The 23,292-nt window shown below is 48.2% G+C and overlaps 1 protein-coding gene and 2 long non-coding RNA genes across 4 annotated transcripts; 1 reads left to right on the top strand and 2 right to left on the bottom strand.

The window, feature by feature from the left end:
• Window positions 1-3,549: 3,549 nt before the first annotated feature.
• On the top strand, window positions 3,550-4,199 carry LOC136357367 (uncharacterized). Its single transcript, XR_010742689.1, has 3 exons — window positions 3,550-3,622; window positions 3,705-3,875; window positions 3,955-4,199. It is a non-coding gene; the product is annotated as an uncharacterized lncRNA (long non-coding RNA).
• Window positions 4,200-7,420: 3,221 nt separating this feature from the next.
• LOC107281545 (cysteine-rich receptor-like protein kinase 6) lies at window positions 7,421-10,242 on the bottom strand. Of its 2 annotated transcripts, XR_001547389.3 has the most exons (3): window positions 9,702-10,242; window positions 9,037-9,231; window positions 7,421-7,558 (listed from the first exon to the last, which is right to left on the bottom strand). XR_001547389.3 is itself a non-coding variant. In XM_015790305.3 (2 exons), the coding sequence occupies exons 1-2, from the start codon at window positions 10,182-10,184 to the stop codon at window positions 9,169-9,171; spliced, it is 546 nt and encodes a 181-aa protein (XP_015645791.1). In that variant the 5' UTR covers window positions 10,185-10,242; the 3' UTR covers window positions 7,589-9,168. The 2 variants fall into 2 exon arrangements, 1 of the variants encoding a protein (XP_015645791.1); XM_015790305.3 differs by lacking the exon at window positions 7,421-7,558 and having other exon boundaries at window positions 7,589-9,231.
• Window positions 10,243-19,759: 9,517 nt separating this feature from the next.
• Window positions 19,760-21,145, bottom strand: LOC112939555 (uncharacterized). Its single transcript, XR_003243269.2, has 3 exons — window positions 20,679-21,145; window positions 20,373-20,542; window positions 19,760-20,201 (listed from the first exon to the last, which is right to left on the bottom strand). It is a non-coding gene; the product is annotated as an uncharacterized lncRNA (long non-coding RNA).
• Between the last annotated feature and the right edge of the window lie 2,147 nt (window positions 21,146-23,292).

Genomic DNA, 23,292 nt, shown 5'->3' with positions numbered 1-23,292 from the left:
GAATGGAATGGTGCAGTTAATGCATGAATGAATGATGCAATGGAATGGATGAACGAATGATGAACTTTGGGGAATCCGAGGTTATCAAACCATCACAGAATACAAAATGCATGGGGAATTTTGGTGGATTGGTCAGTGTAGTCCATGGACGGAACCGACCTAGACACCAAAATTCTCCATGCATTTTGTTTTCTGTCATTCTTTGATAATGAAGGAACTTTATTAGGTTTAGGGTTTGAAATTTATATACCCTTGTTGATAGATTGGCCACAGATTACCTACACTTGTTGATTTATATACCCTTGTTGTCTATGAATAGGTGAATTGCATGAATTGTTGTTTATATACATGATTTATATACCCTTGCTGTCTATGAATAGGTGAATTGCATGAATTGCTTTTTATATACATGATTTATATAATTTTTTTTGATGCCTTGCTGTCTATGTTTGCCCATGCTGCTGCCTATGGTTGCCTGTCATTTTGTTTTCTGTCATTCTTTGATGATTTATATACCCTTGCTGCTGCTGCCCAATGTGTTCCTTATTAAATGGCCAGTGATGAATTGCTCAATAAGAACAGATTTTGTGCACTTGCTCTTTTTTTATGCATAAGAACATATTTTCTGCACTTGTTCATTTTTTTATCTACAATAATATATGCATGATTTATATACCACTGCTGTTGTTGCCCCTGTACTTCTTGTTAAATGGCCAAGGATGAATTGCTTAATAACATTCTATCTATACCTGTTATTTTCTTTATGGATAAGAACAGATTATCTACACTTGTTGATTTATATACCCTTGCTGTCTATGTGAATTTCCCTCTGCTGTTGCTGTTTATGTGAATCTCCCCCTGCTGTTGCTGCCCCTGTGGCATATATACCCGTACTGATGTTATATGGCCCTGCTACTGCTCTTATTGCTGCTATTATATGGCCATGCTGTTGCTACTGCTCTAATTTCCTGCACTTGCTCTTTTCTTTATGGATAAGAACAGATTACCTACACTTGTTCTATTTTCTTTGGGTTGCTTTTTTCTCCTAGTAGCTGATTTCCTCTTTTTATCCCTTCATGCAAATGATTGTAATTGATGCATATTTCTCAGCAAAACTGAGGCCATATCTTTCATAGTATACCCCGTATTACATTGGATCTAATGCTATTTAGTCTAATGGTAGGAAATTTATAATCTTTTTCGCGAAAGTTAAACCATGTCAACGCCCGGCGCAAACCCACCCTCCCCAACACCTGCGAGGGTCCAGGAAGAAGCAAACCCAGCCACAGAGGCAGTTGCAGAAGGTCATCCCGCGACAACGGCGGTCCAACAACACGAAATTCATGGTAATTTATAGGATAAATTTTCACCACATGACCACATAAATTTTAGCTAGCACCCCTTAGCAAATATTGCCTTCTGTTTGTGCTGCAGAATTGCCGCATGAACAACATACGTCGATGTCGGGCGGGACAAGTGCAAGTAGGTCTAGTAGAAATCCGCGGTCACATAATATATGGCCGACCACAGTGCAAGTTATAAGAGAGGTTGACGCTAGTGGTAGGCCCACGGCGCCCAGGACTGTCATTGGAAGATGGTCTAACTGCTGCGGGATAGCGGCACGTGAGAACTTCGGGATCCTCCATAAAGATATCGGGAAGGTCACAGAAGCCGAGAAAGAGCGAGCTTGGACGGCAATGGAGAAATGGTTCACATTTCCAGCCGAAGCAAAGGATAGGCTCAAGCGGAAGGCATTCCAAAAGATGGGCAAAGCTTGGAAGAATTGGAAGTCGAAGCTCTTCACCGAGTTTGTCAACCCGCCCGGCAATCATACGCCGTTCGATGAATACCCTCAAATAACCGAAGCGGTGTGGGAGGAATTCTGCTCTCTCAAGACCACCCAACAGTTTAGGGAATCAAGCGAGGCACATCGCGTACTGCAACAGCGGAATGAGCACCCGCATCGGCTGGGCACCGCAGGGTACATCGGCAAGGAGGCAATATGGGCCCAAGAAGATGCAGCCGCTGCAGCAGCGAATGTCCCTGCCCCGTTTTCAGACATCCCTGAACAAAGAGCTCGCAACTGGGCGCGGGCAAGGGGTAAGGTCAACCCGGACGGCTCTGTCACATTTGAGAACAAAAGTGATGCCGTCGTCTATCAGGAACTGGTGAGTTCACTACTTAACCTAACTAATTTCCGTTCGTATAAAGTACAAGTTCGTATAAACGACTATCTTCTTTTCTAGTTGGGCTTGGTTGCTGAACAAGCTTCACAAAGCGAGGTTGAGTCCGCGCCGAAGAGGCGCGAAGATGACATCCTCACAAAGGCGCTCGGAACCAAAGAACATCCTGGCCGAACTCGGGGAATTGGTAGCGATGTGCCCTGGAAGCATGGACTCCCTCAGTACAGATCCCAATACAGGAAACGGAAAGTCTCCAAGGAAGAGAGGGACGCTCGTTTGAAGGCCGAACTTAAGGTTGAGGTCATTCAAGAACTAGAAGCTAGCATGGATGCAAGGGTGGAAGAAAGGGTTAACAAGGTCCTCGCCGACATGAATATACCCCGAGTCACAACACCTGCTGTGCAACCAACTCCTCGTGTACAACACGACGCGAGTCCGTCACAGCATAGGAGTAGTTGTGCATCCACAGAGGTGCCGGCCCCTGGTCTCCCTATCGCACCACTAGCTGCAGTGGACCACATCGAGGTAATTGTTGTTATCCGATCCATATGTAATAAAAGACATGTACACATTCCAATATTAAATTCAAACTTTCACCTTATGCAGGGCGCAGCACAATGTGTCCTACTAGCGAGAGTCCACCCAACTTTCGCTCCTGAAGTCGCTGAGGGCATGGCTTTCAAGCCCTCTGTTACAGACAAGGTCCACGGCGCAGACCTGCTAGCTGGGTATGCCAAGGTGTCCATCGATACAGTAAAGGACACCTGGTCCGGCTATCCGCTGCCCGTGCCCCCAAATGATGAAATCATGACTTTGGGCGATGCGCGCAAGACGTTCATACAATGGCCCAAAGAAGACATAGTTGTGAAGATGACTCCTCGTCCAAGTCGACCGACGGAGCTTACACCTCCCAAGTCTAAGCTATCATTTGAGGCTCCCCGTGGACCGGCATTGTCAGTACCTCATTCTCCCGGTGGAGCTGATATGGACTTGGCAGATATAGCTCAAAGCTTGGCTCCAATAAAGACCACAAGAAAGGCCGATAGCTCCCCACCACTTGTCAAGGGCCAGAAGCGTGAACGCGGCAAGGGGAAGGTCGGGGAGTTGGCGCCGGAGCCAAAAAGGGGCAAGGCTGCGACGTCGATGCCGGTGAGCAAATCGGGGAAGGTCGTGAGGGCGCCAGCCCAATTTGAGCTAGGCATGCCATTGGTGGAGGACAATGTGTTAGCTGTGATGGGTATTGCTTGCCGAGAGCTACATAAGCAATACATGGAGCTAAGCAATGCCAAGCGGAAAATGAGGGAGTCATCCATAGTTGGACATCACGACCACCAGCCGTTCCTATCGTCGCCTGTATATATAACTCTAGGCTTTGATGACCTCTTCGACCTTTTCAGGATCCGGAAGTTGGACACTGGTCTTCTAAAATGCTACTCCTTGTAAGTGCATACCTTCTATACTTGTGATATGACTGGACTATATCTCCTAATTAAATTAGTTCTAATACGTACATATTTTAAGGTTGTGTTGGATCGAGAGTCGTCGCCATGGTAATCAGGTTGGGTTCCTTGATCCATCCATGGTGAATGAGGTTAATTTACGACAGAGCTTCACTGAGGTGGTTGACTATGTCAACCGGTGTTTATGGGCCCATCAAGACAAGGAGTACATCATGTGCGCACACAACCAAGAGTAAGAGGACAATACCCTTCGTGTATATTGTTTTTGAAGTTAAGGTTCTTAGTACTAACGCTACATAACCACTGCGCAGGCGACATTGGATTCTCCTAGTCATCGTACCTAAGTGGAGTAGGGTTACCTACCTTAACTCCAATAAGTCCAAAGATTATGATTTCAGTGAAATCACCAAGGCCTTAAATATGGCTTGGGGCCCATATGTGGAAAAGGGTGGTAGGCACAAGGAGGGCAAGAATGAACTTTATCATGACACCAAGTTTGCATGCGCACAACAGATCGGAGACCAATGTGGTTTCCACGTGTGCCACAACATGTCAACACTTGTAAGAGAGGTGAAAGATTTCGACCCTGAGGTTGTTGCTAATGGCGAATAAGCTCATTTCAATATCTACATTGCTATTCAAAACGTGCTAATTAACCTCTTATTTATTAAACAGAAAGGTAGAGCTGGCTTGAAGATCTCACCCATCAACCCCCCCGCTATCAGAGGCGAATTGTGCGCCTTTATTCTTGCAGAAATAATGAACAAGAAAGGACGTTTTCATGCCAAATAGACTCATGAACTTGGCTAGATAATTTATTGTGATGTAAAAAAGATGTTTTTATAATTTCTGGCGATGTAAAAAATTATGTTTTTCATATGTGCAATATTTATGGTACTTTACTAAATTGTCATCACATTTGATCAACTACGATTTATGTTGTACTATTCATCTGTTTTCTCCTTTTTTTTTTCCTTATTGACAGGTTGTGCAGGTCGATGACATTATGGCTTTAATCCATTTGGTAAGTATATATGCGGTTCTATGAGCAACGACCGAAATTGTGGCTTTCAAGGGGTGTGAATTTGCTGTGCAAAATTGTGGCATTTGAACTGCATATATGTGTTGTTGGGGATCTGTGATGTTATATTGGGGGGGTGATGTATCTGTGATGGATCTGTGACTGGAATATATCTGTGATGTTTCTATTTTTCAGAGGGCATGGCTAGCAAATCCTGAGGCTAGCCAATATTTAGCATTTATTTTTTTTCTGGAATTAACTCATCAGTGACGGGTCGGAACAAAAATCCGTCAAAGGTAACATAACCTGTGACGGACTAGCAAATAAAGGCCCGTCAGAGGTGACCTACCTGTGACGGGCCTTTACTTTTGGAGCCGTCACAGGTAGATCACCTGTGACAGCTTCTAACTACGGAGACCTCAACCTCTGACGGCCTTTATTTAAAGGGCCGTCAGAGATGAGTCACCTGTGACGGGTCCTAACTCGCTCAAGGCTAGCGGAGACCAACACCTCTGACGGACTTCTAGTAACTTGCCCGTCAGAGGTGGGTGTCACCTGTGACGGCCGGCCACCCGTCAAAGGTGACTGGACTCACCAGTGACCACTGATCATTGACCATGCGCGAAGCCGTCAAAGATGAGGGTTTGGGCCCGTCACAGGTGACCTTGGCCAGTGTAGTGGTTATAGTTTTCTGAAATTTACTCATTTAAAATAAAGGAATTTAGAGAAAGAAGAGTTGACAGTTAATGTGTACATGCATGCACGCCTTATATTATGAAACATAGAGAAAAAATGGTTGTGCCTTACTCCCTCCATCCCAGTTTAGTTGTCCCTGCGGGGTAGCTAGAGTCATTGTCCCAGAAAGGATGTCGTTTAGGCCCGGGGCAGCTAGCAGGTTAGCCACTAGCTAGCATGAGTACTTCTATTAATTTTCTTCCTTATGCTTGTTGCAGACATATCAGAATGGCAGACGCAGTATTAGTTTAGTGTCAATTTTTAAGCATTGAAATGATTAACATAGGGGCACATTAGTCATTTTTACAACACCATATTTTGTAATTTCTTTGATAGAACGACTACTGAACTAGAACAGAGAGAGTATATTTTAGGATGGATGAGATATTACTTATAGAAACCTTAGTGGTGGCGGTGACTCCAATCCTGGCACACGCCGATTCTCGACCGTTCATCTTGATATCCAATGCTCTGAATCTCTCGTCCATACCTCGCAACCCGCACCTCGCTGCATCGTTTTGCGGTTCCCTCCTCCAAAACCCATGCTCCCTCACCCATCACACCCCCATCGCTCTTCCCCAAAACCTAATCTCCTATATCCACTCTTCGCCGCCGAACTTCGACATGCAGATCGCCGTTATGCGTCACCAGTCCCCCACAGCCAGGTCATCATTGCGCCTCCATTTATCAAAATTGTGCCCTTCCTATCCCCGCTCGCTCCGCAACACCTCGCCAATTGGTGACAAGACCCCTTGCATCCTTCCCACGCTCGCTCAGATCCATCACATAGGTCATCGTCGACTTGCCACTGTTCAGTCTCCGTTGCGCCGCCACCTGACTGTCCCTGGCGATTGGTCTTCCTCACCGTCAAGCCTCCTCACCCTCACGTCGAGGCAGGGCCACGGGTGTCCGGGCGAACAAGTGGGATGAGCTCGATGGACGACCACATAACTAGGGTAAGGAGAGTAGGTTCTGTCGCTGGCCCACTTAGTCTGGTTCATATATATGACCTCGGGTAGGGCAACGCCGTCTCCTTCTCACACCGATGTCATCTCATGGTCCCCATCTCACCCAGGTACCTCAGGTGGTAATGGGCCAGTGCTCATTGGCCCTTTTGCAACCCACCTCAGCCCTTAAATATTTTTAGATAAAAAATCTATTAAATCTCAGCCTAATTCTTTTTGCCCAACCCTCACATTTTGTATGCTAAAATATTAGGCCTATTACCACCTCTTGGTACCCCTCCATTACTTCAGCCTTCCTCTTCTCTCCTCTTGAATCACTAGTTCTGATATAATAGGTGTCGAATATACTAGTCCTATTTGATTATAATTGGACTTGGAGTTGTAATAGGTGGTAGGGGGTGAAGTTAGAGTCGGACTCTGAAACCCGACATCTCTCTTAAATAGAGAGGGGGGCACCACAATATAACTATAGCGACCACAATGTAACGTAGACACGTAAGGAGGGGATAGCGGCGAGGTCATGGACTCGTAGCGGCTAGGAGTTATATTGGTTGGGGATGGGCGCCCATAATCAGAGCCTCGGGGATGTAGGTTTCGGCTGAACCTCGTTAACAAATATCGTGTGTTCATGTGTCGTTATCTTGTGTGTCTTGGATGATCAATAACTGAATCGATCGAGAAGGTTAGTCGTCATTCCGCTATATCGACTAACATTTATTACAAGTTCGCGATTTTCTTCTGCTCATCAAACTTCGAGTGTTAGTCAACATCACAAATCTCCGGTCAATCTTCGAGGTGTGCCATGAATCGGAGATTGCAGACATGGTCATACTGTACCGCCTACCCCTGTAATCGTTTAGGCGTGTTACCGATGTACGTTGTTTTTCTTCTAATATATTAACGTGCAAGGTTTTTGTGCGTTTGCGAAAAAAAATCTCCTGTCAACTATGATTGGCAAATCGGAATCATGGTATGTTTAATTTTCACTTGAGGAGGATAATCAGCAGTAATTTGGTAAACTGGTTACTGGAAGAAGGAAAATGCGCCTATTAATTCTTTTGATGTACATTCTTATTAGCAACAAAAAACTGGATCTACATATTATTGTACGAAATGTGCCCTTCTCTTTTGCGTCAAACTGAATTTGTTTGTTCTGGTCAGCGATCAATCGGCTTACAAACAGAAGTTGATACCCTGTATCAAACGGAATATGCACATCAGTCAAGAGTCCGTCAAAGTTGATAAACGGTACGATGGTTTGTGACGTTTGTCTGCGGGGATAAGTCCATTTTACACCCTCCAACTATTTATGTTGTCTAAAATACACCCAAAACTTTAAAACCAGATATTTCACCCCCTCCAACTTTCAATACCGTTCACTTTACACCCTCAGGTAGTTTTTCAGCTGGTTTTCATCTACGTGGCAATGATGTGGAAGTCTACTCAGCAAATAAAACTAAAAATAAAAATTAGAGCCACACGTTAGTGGCCACTTCTTCCCCCATCTCCTCTTCCCTTTCTTTCTCTATCCTTCTTCCTCCCAGACAGAGAGCAGCGGTGGAGCTGAGCAGGAGATCGGTGGCCATGGAGCAGGGGACTCGTTGCGGCGACGGAGCTCAAGCACATCCCCAGCCTTCCCTTCCGTGCCGACCGCCGGCGAGCACGAGCTCAAAGGTCTACCTCTCCTGCCGGCTCCAGGAGCTCCATAACTCCATCTTCTCCATGTTCGAGCTCGCCGGTGGAACTCGAGCTGCTTGGGGATGAGGAACTCAAGCTCAACGAGGCGGCGGCGGATGTAGAGCTTGAGCTCGACCTCGTCCTCGACCAAGCGGTGGCGGCGCGAGCGCATAGGGATGACTCCTCCCCGCGCGTATGGCTCCGGCGAGGTCGGCCACTTCTGAGCGAGGCAGCAAGCTCGTGATTCGCAGCGTCGCCGCCCTCACACCAGCTCCCCGCCGCCACCGCCCTCGCGGCTCCACGCCGACGCCGACGCCACCGCCCTCGCGGCTCCACGCTGCCACCGCAGCCGCCACCCTCGCAGCTCCACGCAACCGCAGCCGCCCTCGCAGCTCTACGCCGCCGCCGTAGCTGTCGATTTCGCAGCTCCGCGCCGCCGATGCCGCAGCTGCCGCCCTCGCACCAGCTCCCCGCCGCCACTGCCCTCGCAGCTCCACGCCGCCGCCGTAGCCGCCGCCCTTACAGCTCCACGCAGCCGCCGCCGCCGTAGCCATCGATTTCGCAGCTCCGCGCCGCCACCGCCCTCGCAGCTCTGCGCCGCCTCCGCCGCCGCCGCCAACGGCCGTGAGAGAAGATAATGAACAGGGGAGGGGGAGGGAGAGAGAGGGGGAGAGAATATGGGCTTGGCCCATGTTAATGTTTTGCGCTGATGTGGCTAGGGCTGACGTGGCATCCGATGTGGCATCCGACGTGGCAAAAACCACGGTAAAAATAGCCCGGGGGGTTAAGTGTCCGGTATTGACAGTTCGAGGGTGTATTATATCCGGTTTTGTAGTTCGGGGGTGTATTTTAGACAAGCACAAGAGTTCGAGGGTGTAGAATGGACTTTTCCCTTTGTCTGCGTTACATTTGCATTTAACCAGGTTGAAATGGTTTATGCTAACTACTAGCGTAATAATTCTGTAGGAAATGAATAAAAACCAGATGAAACAGACCTGAACTGAACAGATACATCATACAGGCATACAGCAGCACCTACGGCAGCAGCTTGGCAGTGCCTCTTTTTCTGTCTCGCCATTCTCGGAGGAACATGAACAGAACACAGGCGACTCCGATCACTTGGAGACTTACTTGAAACGCAATCCTTTTATACCAATTATGCAACCTAAAGTTCCACCAGAATGACGTATCTGAAGAAGTGGACATGAAATTCGGATGAAGTCGAATCTACGAAAACTAAAATAAAGGCGAACCAAAAATCAAAGCATAAAACGCATCATATAGGAGGTGTTTATATATAGGGTTGTAAAGTTTCGACGTATCAAATCGGATATTATATATATAGTGTCGTATGGAGTGTTCAGGCACTAATAAAAAAATTAATTATAGAATCTGTCAATAAATAGCGAGACAAATTTATTAAGCCTAATTAATCCATCATTAACAAATATTTACTGTAGCACCACATTGTCAAATCATAGAGCAATTAGGCTTAAAAGATTCGTCTCGCAAATTAGTTGCAATCTATGCAATTAGTTATTTTTAGCCTAAATTTAATACTTCATGCAGATGTTCAAATGTTTGATGTAGAATGGAACTAAACATGGCCATATTCATAATCCAAAAGACAAGTTTTGTAGAGCGAGTAGAGATCACTCACGCTCCTTGGTGATGCCTCCGGAGGACACCACACCATGAGCACCTCCGCATGCTCCGTGCGCTCGACGTCGTAGTACCTGACGCTGCACGCGCCGCCGCCGAGGTGGACCACGGCGTGCCGGCTGTACGGGCACAGCCGCCGCGCGCACCGGAAGGCCTCGGCGACGCAGGCGCCGCAGTCGTGGTACTCCGACGACGACGAGTTGCAGGAGGCCGACGCGGCGATCAGGTTCGGCCGCTCGCCGGCGAGGACGTCGACGGAGGAGGAGGAGGATCCGTTCATCACCTTGGCTGGGAGCGTGGCGGCGAGGTACCGCAGGTTGGCTTCGTAGGTGCTGTTGGCAGCGTACGGCCCCGGCAGGATCCCGCACATGTGGAACGGCGGCGGGGTGTGGCCGTCGTCGACGAGGGCATCGGCGTCGGCGGCTGACAGCTGCGGCGCGACGAGGGCGAGCACGAGGAGGAGGATGGTGGCGCGAGGCATCGCCGGAGGAAGAGGTGATTGATCAGCTGAAGGGAGGTGGTGGCGGTGGACTGGTACGTACAGGATCTGCTCCAGTCTTGTAGCACATTTATATCCACGTTTCCATGGTGGATTGTTTGAGCTAGTTGTTGACATTGACCGTTGACTACCTACGACCATTGATTAGTCCAGAAAGATCAACAATGGATTACATTATGTTAGTTGTGTTGATGGGATCTTCTTTTCATCTTCCTGATGATGATCAACGTACGTATATATAGTTAACATACTTACTTTACATATTACTCTCTCGATATTTTAATGTATAATACTGTTGAATTTTTTTATCAACGTTTGACCATTTATCTTACTTAAAAAAATTTATGTAATTATAATTTATTTTAAATAAATCAACAGCGTTATACATTAAAATACGGAGAGAGTATAATACTAGCAACTCATCGGGTTTCAACTAGTTGTTGATGGGATCTTCTTTTCATCTTCCTGATGATGATCAACGTGCGTATATGCAGTTAACATATTTTACCGATTAGTACAATACTAGCAACTCGGGTTTAAAGAAAAGAAAAATACTAGCAACTAGTTGATGGGATCTTCTTTTCATCTTCCTCATGATGATCAACGTGCATATATGCAGTTAACATATTTTACAGATTACAATACCCAACTCGGGTTTAAAAAAAAAATACTAGCAACTAGGCTATACGCAGGACCCATCATTTCTGAACGAAACTACTCGCACCGTCCCAATAAAAAAAGATTTGGTTTTTAATGGAATGGATGGAATACTTGGTTGCAGTTTTACATATTACTATCCGGTTATTCTAAAAGACATGGCTACCTATAAAAATGTCTAAAGAATTTTTCTAAAAAATCTTTCAAATGTAATTACAGTGTAACAAACATTTTAATAACTCGGGTGTAACTATGTAACTAATATGTAACTCGTCTAGTACTATAACCTTTCAGAAACTTGCGATAGGGAGCAAGGTCCTGAGTTCGATCCCCTGCAAGCGCACAAGCTAATTCTCACTAGAACTCTTCCTACTCGGTTTGCCTTCACCGTTCTTGGATTGGCTGGGCCGGTAGCCACGGCGCATAGGCCCAGCTACTTGAAAAGGCATGATAGGTGCGCACATTTTAACCGAGAATGCTAATTCACGCACGCGCGTTGCCGACGCACACTTCCGGCCCACACGGCCCACACACGCGCGTTTCTTTTCTTTTTTTTTTAACGCAAGCTACCGCTATTTCTTTTTTTTTTCTTTTTTCGCAGTTCGCTGCCGCACGGGTAGGAGAAAAAATCGTAATTAGTTTACTAATGATTAGTTTCCTATTTTTACTAGTAATTTTTAAATCTTAACTTAAAATTTTCAAATTTGGACTTGAAAGTTTTCGAATCTCGAGTTGAAAGTTTTTAATCTCGAGTTAAAAATTTTCAAATCTCAAGTTGAAAGTTTTCAAATCTAGACTTGAAAGTTTTCGAATCTCGAGTTGAAAGTTTTCAAATATCAAGTTAAAAATTTTAAAATCTCAAGTTGAAAGTTTTCAAAATTTTCAAATTTGGACTTGAAAGTTTTCGAATCTCGAGTTGAAAATTTTCAAATCTCAAGTTGAAAGTTTTCAAAATTTTCAAATCTAGACTTGAAAGTTTTTGAATCTGAGTTGAAAGTTTTCAAATTTCGAGTTGAAAGTTTTCAAATCTGAGTTGAAAGTTTTAAAAATTTGACTCTAAAATTTAAATCTTAAGTCGAAAGTTATCAAATCTAACTTAAAAATTTTTCAATCTGTTAGTAAAAAAATCTCCTGAAAAAAATCTTCACAATCTTTTCTAATTACTGTCATTAGCGTTAACTAACGGAGTTAGTTACGCCGGAAGTGTGCACTAGAGGCGTGCACGCGCCTTCTAGCTTTCCCCCATTTTAGCAGGACCAACCAAGTCTCCCAAGTACGAAAAATGTTAACTGAAAGTGCATCTAGGCCCCTAATAATTTTGATGATTAATTACAATGTGATTAGAGAGAACTAACATTTTTATTTAAGCAAATGTGAGGGTTGTTATGTCCTCAATGAATTAGCATAATGCATATCCCGCCAAATACGTTGATGAGATGTGATGTGGCAAAGGACAAATAGTATATTGTAACTTTTCTTTTCATTTGAGTCAATAGGAAAGTCGCACTATTAAGAGGGATGATGCATTGACATATGAGGAGTGATCAAAGTGCTCAAAATCTATTTTTAAAAGTGTTTCTCCTCAGTTTGGTGTGTTCTGGATTTTTTCGGAGTTTTCCAAAACTCATTTTCGGACTTTCCGAAAACACACAGAACCAAATTTTCGCTTCTGGAAATTTTCGGATATGTCCAAAAGTGATTTTCGGACTTTCCGAAAATGACTGCGAAGGCAAAAGTGGTTCTGTATATTTTCGGACTTGTCCGAAACTGATTTTTGGATTTTCTGAAAATCATCAGTAGAGTCAATTTCGCTTCTGTATATTTTCGAACTTGTCCGAAAGTGATTTTCGGACTTTTCCGAGAACATCCAGAACGATGTTGTTGTTTTCGGACTTGTCCGAAAAGTTTTCGGAATGTCCGAAAAATACTTCGTTGACTTTGCTGTCGGTGCTGAGCTGGAATTTTCGAACATGTCCGAAAATCTTTCGGAATATCCGAAAATCTCAATTATTGTGCATAACGGGCAGAATTTGGGCTGTGGCTATAAATATCCCCCTCCCCTCACTTGTGAGGGCTGCTGGTTCCATTTCAATCATTTGTGCCCTTGGCTTGCTCTCTCTCTCTAGCCCTTTTGAGCCTTGCTTTCTTGTTTCCCCTCTCACCCGTGTTCGATTTGGATTAGGTGTGTGTGTGAGAGTTATGGATTCGAGTTTTGTGAGTGCTTGTTGTTGACTTCGTGAAGATTTGTGAGCACTTGCATCATCTCCGGGAGTTCTTTGCTTCATTTGTTACTCTTGGAGGTTGAGGACTCCTAGGCGGCTAGGTGTCGCTCCCGAGCCACCGATCTACTTGTGGTTGGCCGGGAGAAGTTTGTGAAGGTCGGATCTTACCTCCGAAAGGGAAGAGATACCCTTAGTGGAAGGAGGAGTGCTTAGTGCAACCTTTTGAGGAAAGGGTTAGCTAAGACCCGGCTCTTAGTGAGCTCCTCAACGGAGAGTAGAATCCCCTCAAGGATTCGAACTTCGGGAACAACCTTATGAGCTTCAACTTTGGTGACTTTACTTCCTCCCTCTCCACTAGCTTTGCTTGTTTGAGCCGCTATAGGTCTAGTTGCTGTATGTGCTAGCATATTCTTGTTGTAGGCAACTAGATCTAGGATTTACTTTGCTATTTGTGCTGACTCCGAAAAATTTTCGGATATATCCGAAAATTTCGGAAATATCCAAAAATTACTGCTTCCGTTTTTAATTGATTTTTAAATTAGCCTATTCACCCCCCCTCTAGGCCTAATTGACACTTTCAACCCATTCCACAAGCAAGGGAAAATGTATATCTGAGGTCTCTCATCTTGTCACCGAATTACAAAATTGTCCCTAAACCCAAAAACAAGATACTCCCTCCATCCACAAAAGTTACACCTATTTCACATTTAAGTTTTTCCAAATAAGTTGTTTCTATTTATAGTCTTTATACATTCAAGACTTAAATGAAGAGATAAATTAAATATTTTATTAGAACCTAAGGAGTCATCTAAATACTCATTGGTTGCATGCTTGCATTCACTCATTGATTTTGTAACATCTAAGGTGACTTAATTTCTCCTTGGTCTTAGTGTCAAAAGTAATATGTGTAACTTTTATGGATGGAGGGAGTATATGGCATCCCTTAACTTATAAAACCGGATCACTCTGAGTCCTTAGACAATATTAACTCTGGTTGACCCTGGTTTTGTCCGACGTGGCAACTGAGTTAGTGTAGGACCCACGTAGGGCCCACATGTCAGTGAAACCTTAGCTTCTTTATACCCTTTCCCCTCTCCCTCTCCATCTCCCTCTCTTCCCCCAACATGTGATGTCAGGGACGATTTTGTAATTCAGTGACAAGATGAGAGATCTCAGATATACTTTTCCACAACCAAATAAGAAATAACGGCCCATATGCTACGAGTATATGCTCTGATGGGCTGTTCTGGGCCCAGATTGCTAGGATAGAACTCCGCCTACAATAGACGACCACAAAGATTACTGGAAAAAGTCCATTTGAGTCCCTCAAATATAGGTCGGATCTGATTTATATCTTTTAACCGTAAAAGCGGGTATATTGATCTCTTCAACTATTTAAATTGTGTAAAATGACTCCCTCAACTATTGTGAGGATGGTTTCAGCTGACATGATGTCCACGTATAACCCAGTCATCAAAAAATTAAGAAATATGATACCCACATGTAAATGGCTACACTCATCTCCTTCCTCATTCACTCTCTCCTCTCTCCCCCTTTCTCCCCTCGAGGCAACACCTGCTACACCTACAGGTAGCGCGAGGAGGGGGTCGTCACCCAGGTAACAGTGAAGAGGGCCATAGGTGTAACGCTCCGCTTTTCGTGAGACGTTAAAAACTAATTCGGCAAAATCCTAATTGCGAAAATTTTCGTTCTTTTTGTGCGAGTCTATGTCGTGCCAAGATCTCATTTCAAATCCCGTTGTTCCCTCTCATCGAAATCAAAATCCTCCACCTCAAATTCCTCTTCCGATTCAAGTCTCCAAATCAAATTCCGAAATTCAGTCGCATCCTTTGAATCCTCGCTAAACGCTCGCTCCCAATTCCCAAAAATGCCAAACTCTATCTTGAGCCTTCCTTGATTCCTCCCTGAACCCTCGAGTTTGAATATCGAATTTGAATCCAAATCCAAACTCCAATTCTCTCCAAATCAGCCTTCTCTATGAAAGTCTATTTTACCTCCCTCTGGCTCGGTGGGCCGACTCTTCTTCCCCGGCCCATCTCCTTTCAGCCCGCTCCCCTCCTCACGTGCGTTGCACGTGCCCTGCCTGAGAGAAAGTGCCTCTCTCTCCCCCGATCTCTCTCTCTCGTTTTCTCTCGCTCTCTCTCGCCCGCGCTCCGCGCTGCTTCTTTGTCGTTCAAACCCGCCACCGCCTTCGCTCTTTCCCGCGCGCGCGCGCGTGGCCGACCGGCCGGTCGCTGCCGCCGTCAGCCCTGCCGCGCCTGCGCCGCGCAGCCGCCCGGCCCCGCTCGCCTTTTGCCGACGTCGCCACTGTCATCGCCTGGCTCCGATGCCCCCATGCCGCATCCTTCCAAAACCAGGAGACAGAGCTCGTGCTCCTCTCTCTCATTCTCACATCCTCCTTCCTCCCAAAATAGCAAGAGAGCAAAGCTCGTTTCCCTCCTCTTTTCACCTTTTTCCTTAGCCAGCGTCACGCCCGTGACCGCCTCTGCCGCCGATTGGCCGCTAGCTCCGAGCACGACCGCCAGTTGTCGCCTTGACCGCCCCAAGGTCGGTTTGAACCGACCTCCCGCGCGAACCGACCTCGCCTCCACTATAAAGCCGAGTCCCTCCTCTCAATCCCTCCCGCTTCAGTCTCCACCGCTGCAGTGCCATCGCCGCCTTGCTGCCGCCATCCTCGCCTTCCTCCGCCGTCGCGTGTGCCGGGAAGACGGCGTGCGCGCGGAGCCAAAGAGGACTCTGGTCGCCCTCTCTCCCTCCCCTTCCCCGGCCCGAGACCGAGGTGATCCCGCCTGTGCTGTCGGACGCTCTTCCCGGCGATCTCCCGACGCGGTAGCCCCCGTTCTCCCTCCCTACTCTTCCTCTCCCCCCTAGCTTGCGCATTTGCTAGCCTAGACCTTCCCAAACGCGCGTGGACGCTGCCCCGAGCCCCGCCGCCGCCCGGCATGGCCTCGCCGCCATTGCCGTCCGCTCCCGGAGGCCGCCGCTCGTCGCCGGCTCTCCTCGGTGCTCCTCCGTCCCATCCGGTGCCAGAAAAGGATTCCTTGAACCCCGGATATGCTCTCACCACCGTGAATCGATCCCTCTCCTCTCCCGGCGAGTTTTCCTCTTTCCCTCACCGGCGGTGACCTCTGCCGTGATTCGTCGTCGTCGGCCCTTCCCCTTCTAATCCGTCCCGTAGGCTCACTCCTCCTCGATCCGCTCGTCGCTCCGGTGGTATTCCCTCCTCCCGCCGTGCCTCGCACCGCCCCGCCGACGCGCGCCGCCGTCCGCCGTCCATCTCGGCCGGCCTTCGTCTTCCTCCTCTCGCCATCCGACGCGACCGCCACGTAGGCGCCACGTCGGCTAGACCAAGTCAACCCGCCAGCCTCGTCCCCGCTCGCGTGCGCTCGGTGCATGGAGAGCCTAACGGCTGCGCGTGGGCCCGCCACCCTTCGGTCCACCCGGTGCACCAAACTGCGCGCCACTCCTATCCGAACACTAGCGCGCGCCGCATGCACCGCTCCCACGGTGAGCCGCGCCACCGACAAGCGGGCCCCACTCGGGACCCCACAAGGTGGACTCGGCCCACCGGCCCTCTCTCTCCCTCACTCTCCCCGCGCCCCTTGGGCCGCCTCTCCGGGCCGGCCGGCCCATTAGTTCGGCCGAGCCGCGCCTCTCCTCTCGGGCCGCGCCCAAGCCGCCCGAGGGAGTCTAAATCACATCCCTCCTTCAATTTCTTTCCAAAAAGGGTTTAATAAATTATTAAGTCCTTTTTCCTTTGATTAGTAAATCCAATAAACTTCGAAAATCCATATATTCCCAACCGCTCATCCGATTGACCCCGTTCCACTTCCAGTAATTCCGTAAAATTGAGATCTATTTAATGGCACTATTATTTAGTCTAAATAGGGTCTTTTTCTTGGTCTTTTGTCTAGGTTTTCAATTGTTTGCGTATAGTTGTGGTTACCGGATTTCCGTCAACCGCGGGTTTTCTCGAAGATTCGTGAAGCTTCGTGAAGACTTTGAGCAAGGCAAGTCACCCTTTGATCAATTGCTCCTATAATTGGAAAGTCATTATTATTTTGTTTGCAACTTGCTTCATTAGAATCACTCACGTTTAACTTGCTTGGCCTCGGTTTGCATGCCAAACCGACGGACCTACCCAGTAGTCGCACTAATTCCTGTAGGTTGTACTACCCTGATTCCTTGTTGCTCCACCCTTGTGGTACTTCGGTATCCGTGCTCTCTGAGCGCGCATACCAAATATCCCACATACACCGTTGATTGTCGAAAACTTGGGAAATGGGTTTGTGAAGCCTTGAAAACCCGACATGTGGTGTCGGTGTGTTTGAAAATAAAATGAATTGCGAAAACTCGCGATGCGGGAGCCGTGCCTACGTGGCGCTGTCCCGTATTCGCATATAAAGACCGATTCCTGTGGGAAACTCATCGAGCATAATCAAAGTGCAACCACAAGGTGGAATGGGACACCCTGGCTAAGTAACTAGTCGGTTCAGGGAAACCTCGCATGCCAATAGTTGGGAACGCCGGGGCGGGGTCGGACAAACCGGGTTCCTGGTAAGGCAAGGATGAGAAGCTTGCTCACTTACCGATCAAGGTGGTTGGAATTGATTTGTGAATGCTTAAAATGGCCTATACTTACGTGAGGATTTGATCCTTCTATGTGGCATGAGGTAACCCTGGGTCGGCTTGGGAAAGGCTTTGTCGCGAGCCTCTGACACCGGCCAGTGTCTGGAGTAAGTTCGTGTCTTGTGGGTAAAGCGTACCCCTCTGCAGAGGTTAACTAACTGTTCGAACAGCCGTGCCCACGGTCATGGGCGGATGTGAGGTGGTTCCCGTTGCGTAGATTTGATTGCCTGTGCTTTGTGAAAAGTTGTTGTGGTGTGGGAATCGTTACCAGAATCAGCCTGAATGGCAGATGGATGACCTGAGTGGTCGGAAACGAATCTGTGTGATTCGGGATGTCTGCGGGCATCATAGACTAGGCTTCCTGAGTGGAAGCGGATTGTTGTGCTGCTGGGCAGCTAGACTCTGGGAGTCCGAGAAAATGAAAAAGGCTCTGGGAGCTGATTAATCAAGTGAAATGGCTCTGGGAGCCGATAAGTAATGATCTGACTCGGGGGGTCGGTACATTACCATTTGAGTTGTTGAAAAGCATCTCTTAAGTCGAATCGAGACGCAAGTCTCCTTTTCGACCCAAACTTAAAAAGAAATAAATCACTTAGTGATTTCAAAAATGATTTTAAACAAAGGATTTGCAAAACAACCTTGCCTCTCTTCCAAGCTTGCATTAAACACCTAAGTTCCCGTGACTTGCTGAGTACGAAAGTACTCACCCTTGCTCTATATAAATATATATAGTTCCTCCGTCCTGAAGCTGAAGATGAAGTGAATTGAAGAATAGGGTTTCGTCCTGGTTCCTAGCCGTCGCCTGTGGTGTTGGGTGTTAGACCATTGGTTCCGCTGCTGCTGCTGTTGCTGGTGTTTCCTCGTCTGTGTCTTCGGTTGTATTCTCAGGCTGTCCTGAGCTGCAACCTAAGTTAAGGTAAATAAGTCCTCTATTTATTTTAAGGATTTGCAATGATTCATATTTGTCACCGTGGGTACCAGCACTATGTCCTGGTACTGGTACTGAGATCGCGGTTTCGTAGGAAGCGGTTCGCGCCGTTATTCCTACGACACGCTCCTGTCAGGCGGCATTGTACGGCGGTGCCGGATTGGGGTGTGACAATAGGGGTGGCACCTTGGTTGATGGCGTCCTCCATGCCCTGTAGCATTTGGTGAGGTCAACATAGTGATTGTGGCCATGCAAGGTGAGGGAGGCGTTGTGACAGGAAGTTGAATGAATGGCAGGACCCATGGTCGGTGTAGTCCTTCGCTTGGGACGCAACAGTGTGGACTACCTCTCTCTATCCATATTCTTTTTCCAAGCCGCCTTCCATATCTGCTTGATCATGAGGGGGATCAAGTGAGGCCAATGACAACATTGTGACAAGGAGTAGACACCGGCGTACGTGGAGAATTTTGTGTTGGATCTGCTCTAGGAGGCTAGTTGGGTATCAGAGCTCCTTCAACTGATGTCAAGCCCTAAACTGTCATAGACCTCTAGTCTCCTGCGCCAAACTATTCCATCTCGAGCTCATTCCTCCGCTGCTACGTCATCGGCATGGCAGAGTCTACTTGTTCGACGGCGTCGTCATACTCGCGCTCTTGCCTGAGCAACATGCCATCGAAGCGGAGGTAGGCGAAAGGGGATCCCCGCCCTTTGCCCTCCACCACGCAGGGCGACGGTGAGATCGGGTAGCGGCATGGGAAAGCCTCGCCTATTTGCGTCAGACGCCGACGAGCTTGAGTGGGTGGGGAGAGATAGAGAGGAAGATGATGCGTTGGCATATGAACCCCACATGCTGAGTCAGCCAGTTGACCAGGGTCAATGAGCCACCTTAGCCAAAATCGCTCTCAAACTACCCTGGGAGTTAAATTATTCTGGTTTAAGGCTGCGTTCTTTACCTCCGGTTCCCAACTTTCCTCCCTCATTTTCCGCACGCATGGTTTTCAAACTACTAAACGGTGCGTTTTTTGCAAAAAAAAATTCTATACGAAAGTTGCTTCAAAAAATCATATTAATCCATTTTTTTTAAAAAAGCAAATAGTTAATTAATCACGTGCTAATCGCTCATCCGTTTTCTGTGCCAGGGAGTGAGGGTTCGAACACAGTCTAAGCAATTGAAGGAGTCGTTATACCTGGTTTTACGGTTGAGGAATAAAGATCAGATCCAACCTACAGTTGAGGGAGTCATATTGGACTTTTTCTATAATAAACAATAACAAGGTGACATCGCAAGTGATGCCTACAGCCCTACATTGATTTCTGTATCTGCATATTTATCAGTCCGCACTCTCCAGTCTCCAACATTATACGGAGTATCAGTATATCGCCTTTTCCATTTGATAAATCGGAGGAACAAGGAAACAGTCCCTATCAATTTCTGAATGTACAATCTTGTATGGAAATATATGGGCCCTTTTCTTTTGCCGCAAATGGATTTGCTTGTTCAGGATCAGCCGATCGGTCGAATTACAAACAGAAGTTGAAACCCTGTATCAAATGGAATATGGATATCAGTCAAGAATCCGACCAAGATCTCAAAGAACTCTGGTTAACTTGTCTACATTATATTTGCATTTCAACCAAGTTGAAACATTCTATGATATTATAACGAACTTTTCGAATTCTTGTTGGGAATAAACAAAACCAGATGAAACATACCTGAACTGAACCTCCCACCTATGGCAGCCGATTGGCCTGGGCTCTTCTCCTTCTACCGTCTCGCCATTCCTGGAGGAACATGAACAGAACCCAGGCGACTCCGATCACTTGGAACACCACCATCATAGGGAAATCATGGGTCAAAACAATTCTCCACCAAGATGAAGTATCTGGAAAAGAAAACGACTAAAATGTTGATTCGGATGAAGCAAAGTCTATCTGAAATTCTGGAATCAGTACTGAATTAAGGCGAACAAAATCACAGTATAATTATATCTATCGAGCTAGCAGTAGCAGATCACTCACGCTCGTCGAAGATGCGAACGGCTAATGAAGCTTGTATCTCCAGCTCCACGCGTCCGACGTCGTGGTAGCTGACGCGGCAGGCGCCGAGGTCGACCATGGCGCGCCTGCTATACCCGCACAGCCGCCGCGCGTACCGGAGCGCCTTGGCGACGCAGGCTGTGGATATTATGGGTACCCCATACCCACAGGGCATGGTTATCCGACTAGTTATAGGGGATAACTTATATCTATGTAATATGTAACAGATCATGACTTGGGTGTTACGTTTCCTTGTATATTACGGAACGGCCTAAAGTCCTGATTTAGGAAACCGATACCGTATTGGTTAAGGTTTCTATCTTGTAATCCTGCCCCCCATCCTATATAAGGTGGGCAGGAGGCCCTCTAGGGGGCAGATATGACATAACCTGATCGTCAGATCAATACACACCCGGCGGATTCAAACCCCCAAACAGGAGTAGGGTATTACCTCTCATTGAGAGGGCCTGAACCTGTCTAAATCCTTTGTCTCCGCATCCATCCACTTTTAGGTCTCGTGCGCTACCCCTTTTATTATTGCCGAAATCATGTTTCGACAGTTGGCGCGCCAGGTAGGGGTTGCGTCGAGTTTCCTATCAACAAGCGCGATGGAATCAATTTCATGAGTCGCCGACTTCGTTTTCGCTTTGGGAGTTTTCACTTCCTTTCCGTCGACCACTTCTTCAAGCTCCTCTTCTCTGACTTGATCCAAATCAGTCAGGGGGAAACTCAATCTGATTTTTATCATTATTTATCGTACTGATTTTTAATCCCAGATTAATCTCTTGCTATTTTTTGTTGTTGTTCGCATATAATTACGCGGCACTATTGAGGCGATTGATGCTGGTCATAGACTCGAGGCGTCTCAGCTTTCCGGTCGATCGGCCGCGAGTCCACTCTGCCGGCTTGTCTTCGCCACCGCCATTGCTGATAACAACAACGACTTCACCGCCGGCCTGCCTCCGTCGCCGCCGATTGGTGCCTCCGCCTACACGGCTGGCCTATTATGCCGCCGCTGTTGGGCGTCTACGACTTCACCGCCGGCCTGCCTCCGTCGCCGCCGATTGGTGCCTCCGCCTACACGGCTGGCCTATTATGCCGCCGCTGTTGGGCGTCTACGACTTCACCGCCGGCTTGCCTCCGTCGCCGCCGATTGGTGCCTCCGCCTACACGGCTGGCCTATTATGCCGCCGCTGTTGGGCGTCTACGACTTCACCGCCGGCCTACCTCCGTCGCCGCCGAGTGGTGCCTCCGCCTACACGGCTAGCCTATTATGCTGCTGCTGTTGGGCGTCTACGCTTTCACCGCCGGCCTGCCTCCGTCGCCGCCGACTGGTGTCCTCGCCTATACGGTTGGTTGGTCACACCACCGTTCATGGGCGTCCATGCCTCCGCCTACACGGCTGGCCTATTATGCCGCCGCTGTTGGGCGTCTACGACTTCACCGCCGGCTTGCCTCCGTCGCCGCCGATTGGTGCCTCCGCCTACACGGCTGGCCTATTATGCCGCCGCTGTTGGGCGTCTACGACTTCACCGCCGGCTTGCCTCCGTCGCCGCCGATTGGTGCCTCCGCCTACACGGCTGGCCTATTATGCCGCCGCTGTTGGGCGTCTACGACTTCACCGCCGGCCTACCTCCGTCGCCGCCGAGTGGTGCCTCCGCCTACACGGCTAGCCTATTATGCTGCTGCTGTTGGGCGTCTACGCTTTCACCGCCGGCCTGCCTCCGTCGCCGCCGACTGGTGTCCTCGCCTATACGGTTGGTTGGTCACACCACCGTTCATGGGCGTCCATGCCTCCGCCTACACGGCTGGCCTATTATGCCGCCGCTGTTGGGCGTCTACGACTTCACCGCCGGCTTGCCTCCGTCGCCGCCGATTGGTGCCTCCGCCTACACGGCTGGCCTATTATGCCGCCGCTGTTGGGCGTCTACGACTTCACCGCCGGCCTGCCTCCGTCGCCGCCGATTGGTGCCTCCGCCTACACGGCTGGCCTATTATGCCGCCGCTGTTGGGCGTCTACGACTTCACCGCCGGCTTGCCTCCGTCGCCGCCGATTGGTGCCTCCGCCTACACGGCTGGCCTATTATGCCGCCGCTGTTGGGCGTCTACGACTTCACCGCCGGCCTGCCTCCGTCGCCGCCGACTGGTGCCTCCGCCTACACGGCTGGCCTATTATGCCGCCGCTGTTGGGCGTCTACGACTTCACCACCGGCCTGCCTCCGTCGCCGCCGACTGGTGTCCCCGCCTATACGGTCGGTTGGTCACACCACCGTTGATGGGCATCGTCATCTTCACCGCCGGCCTGCCTCCATCGCCGCCGACTGGTGCCTCCGCCTACACGGCTGGCCTATTATGCCGCCGCTGTTGGGCGTCTTCGCTTTCACCGTCGACCGCCTTCGTCGCCGCCGACTGGTGTCTTCATTGTTATTGATGGACGACTTTGTTCCCACATTGGCCACTTCTGCCATCACCAAGGGGAATATTACAAAGCTAAGTCATCATTTATTTTATTCTTTATATGATATTTTTCCTTTTCCTCTGCCTCACTACACCAATTGGTCTTCCATTGAGTAGTGAGTCGGGGGCTACAGATGTT

Source organism: Oryza sativa, chromosome 7 (assembly GCF_034140825.1).
Source record: "Oryza sativa Japonica Group chromosome 7, ASM3414082v1".
NCBI classification, from domain to species: Eukaryota; Viridiplantae; Streptophyta; class Magnoliopsida; order Poales; family Poaceae; genus Oryza; species Oryza sativa.
The sequence above is the reverse complement of the archived record's forward strand: the minus strand, read 5'-3'. Positions and strand labels throughout refer to the sequence as shown.

Excerpts from the sequence above, each read along its gene's own strand:
- LOC107281545 (XM_015790305.3), bottom strand. The coding sequence starts at position 10,184 with ATGCCTCGCGCCACCATCCTCCTCCTCGTGCTCGCCCTCGTCGCGCCG. Across the intron at positions 9,232-9,701 it reads CGGAGGCATCACCAAGGAGC|ATACGTCATTCTGGTGGAAC; the intron begins GTGAGTGATCTC and ends CCACTTCTTCAG.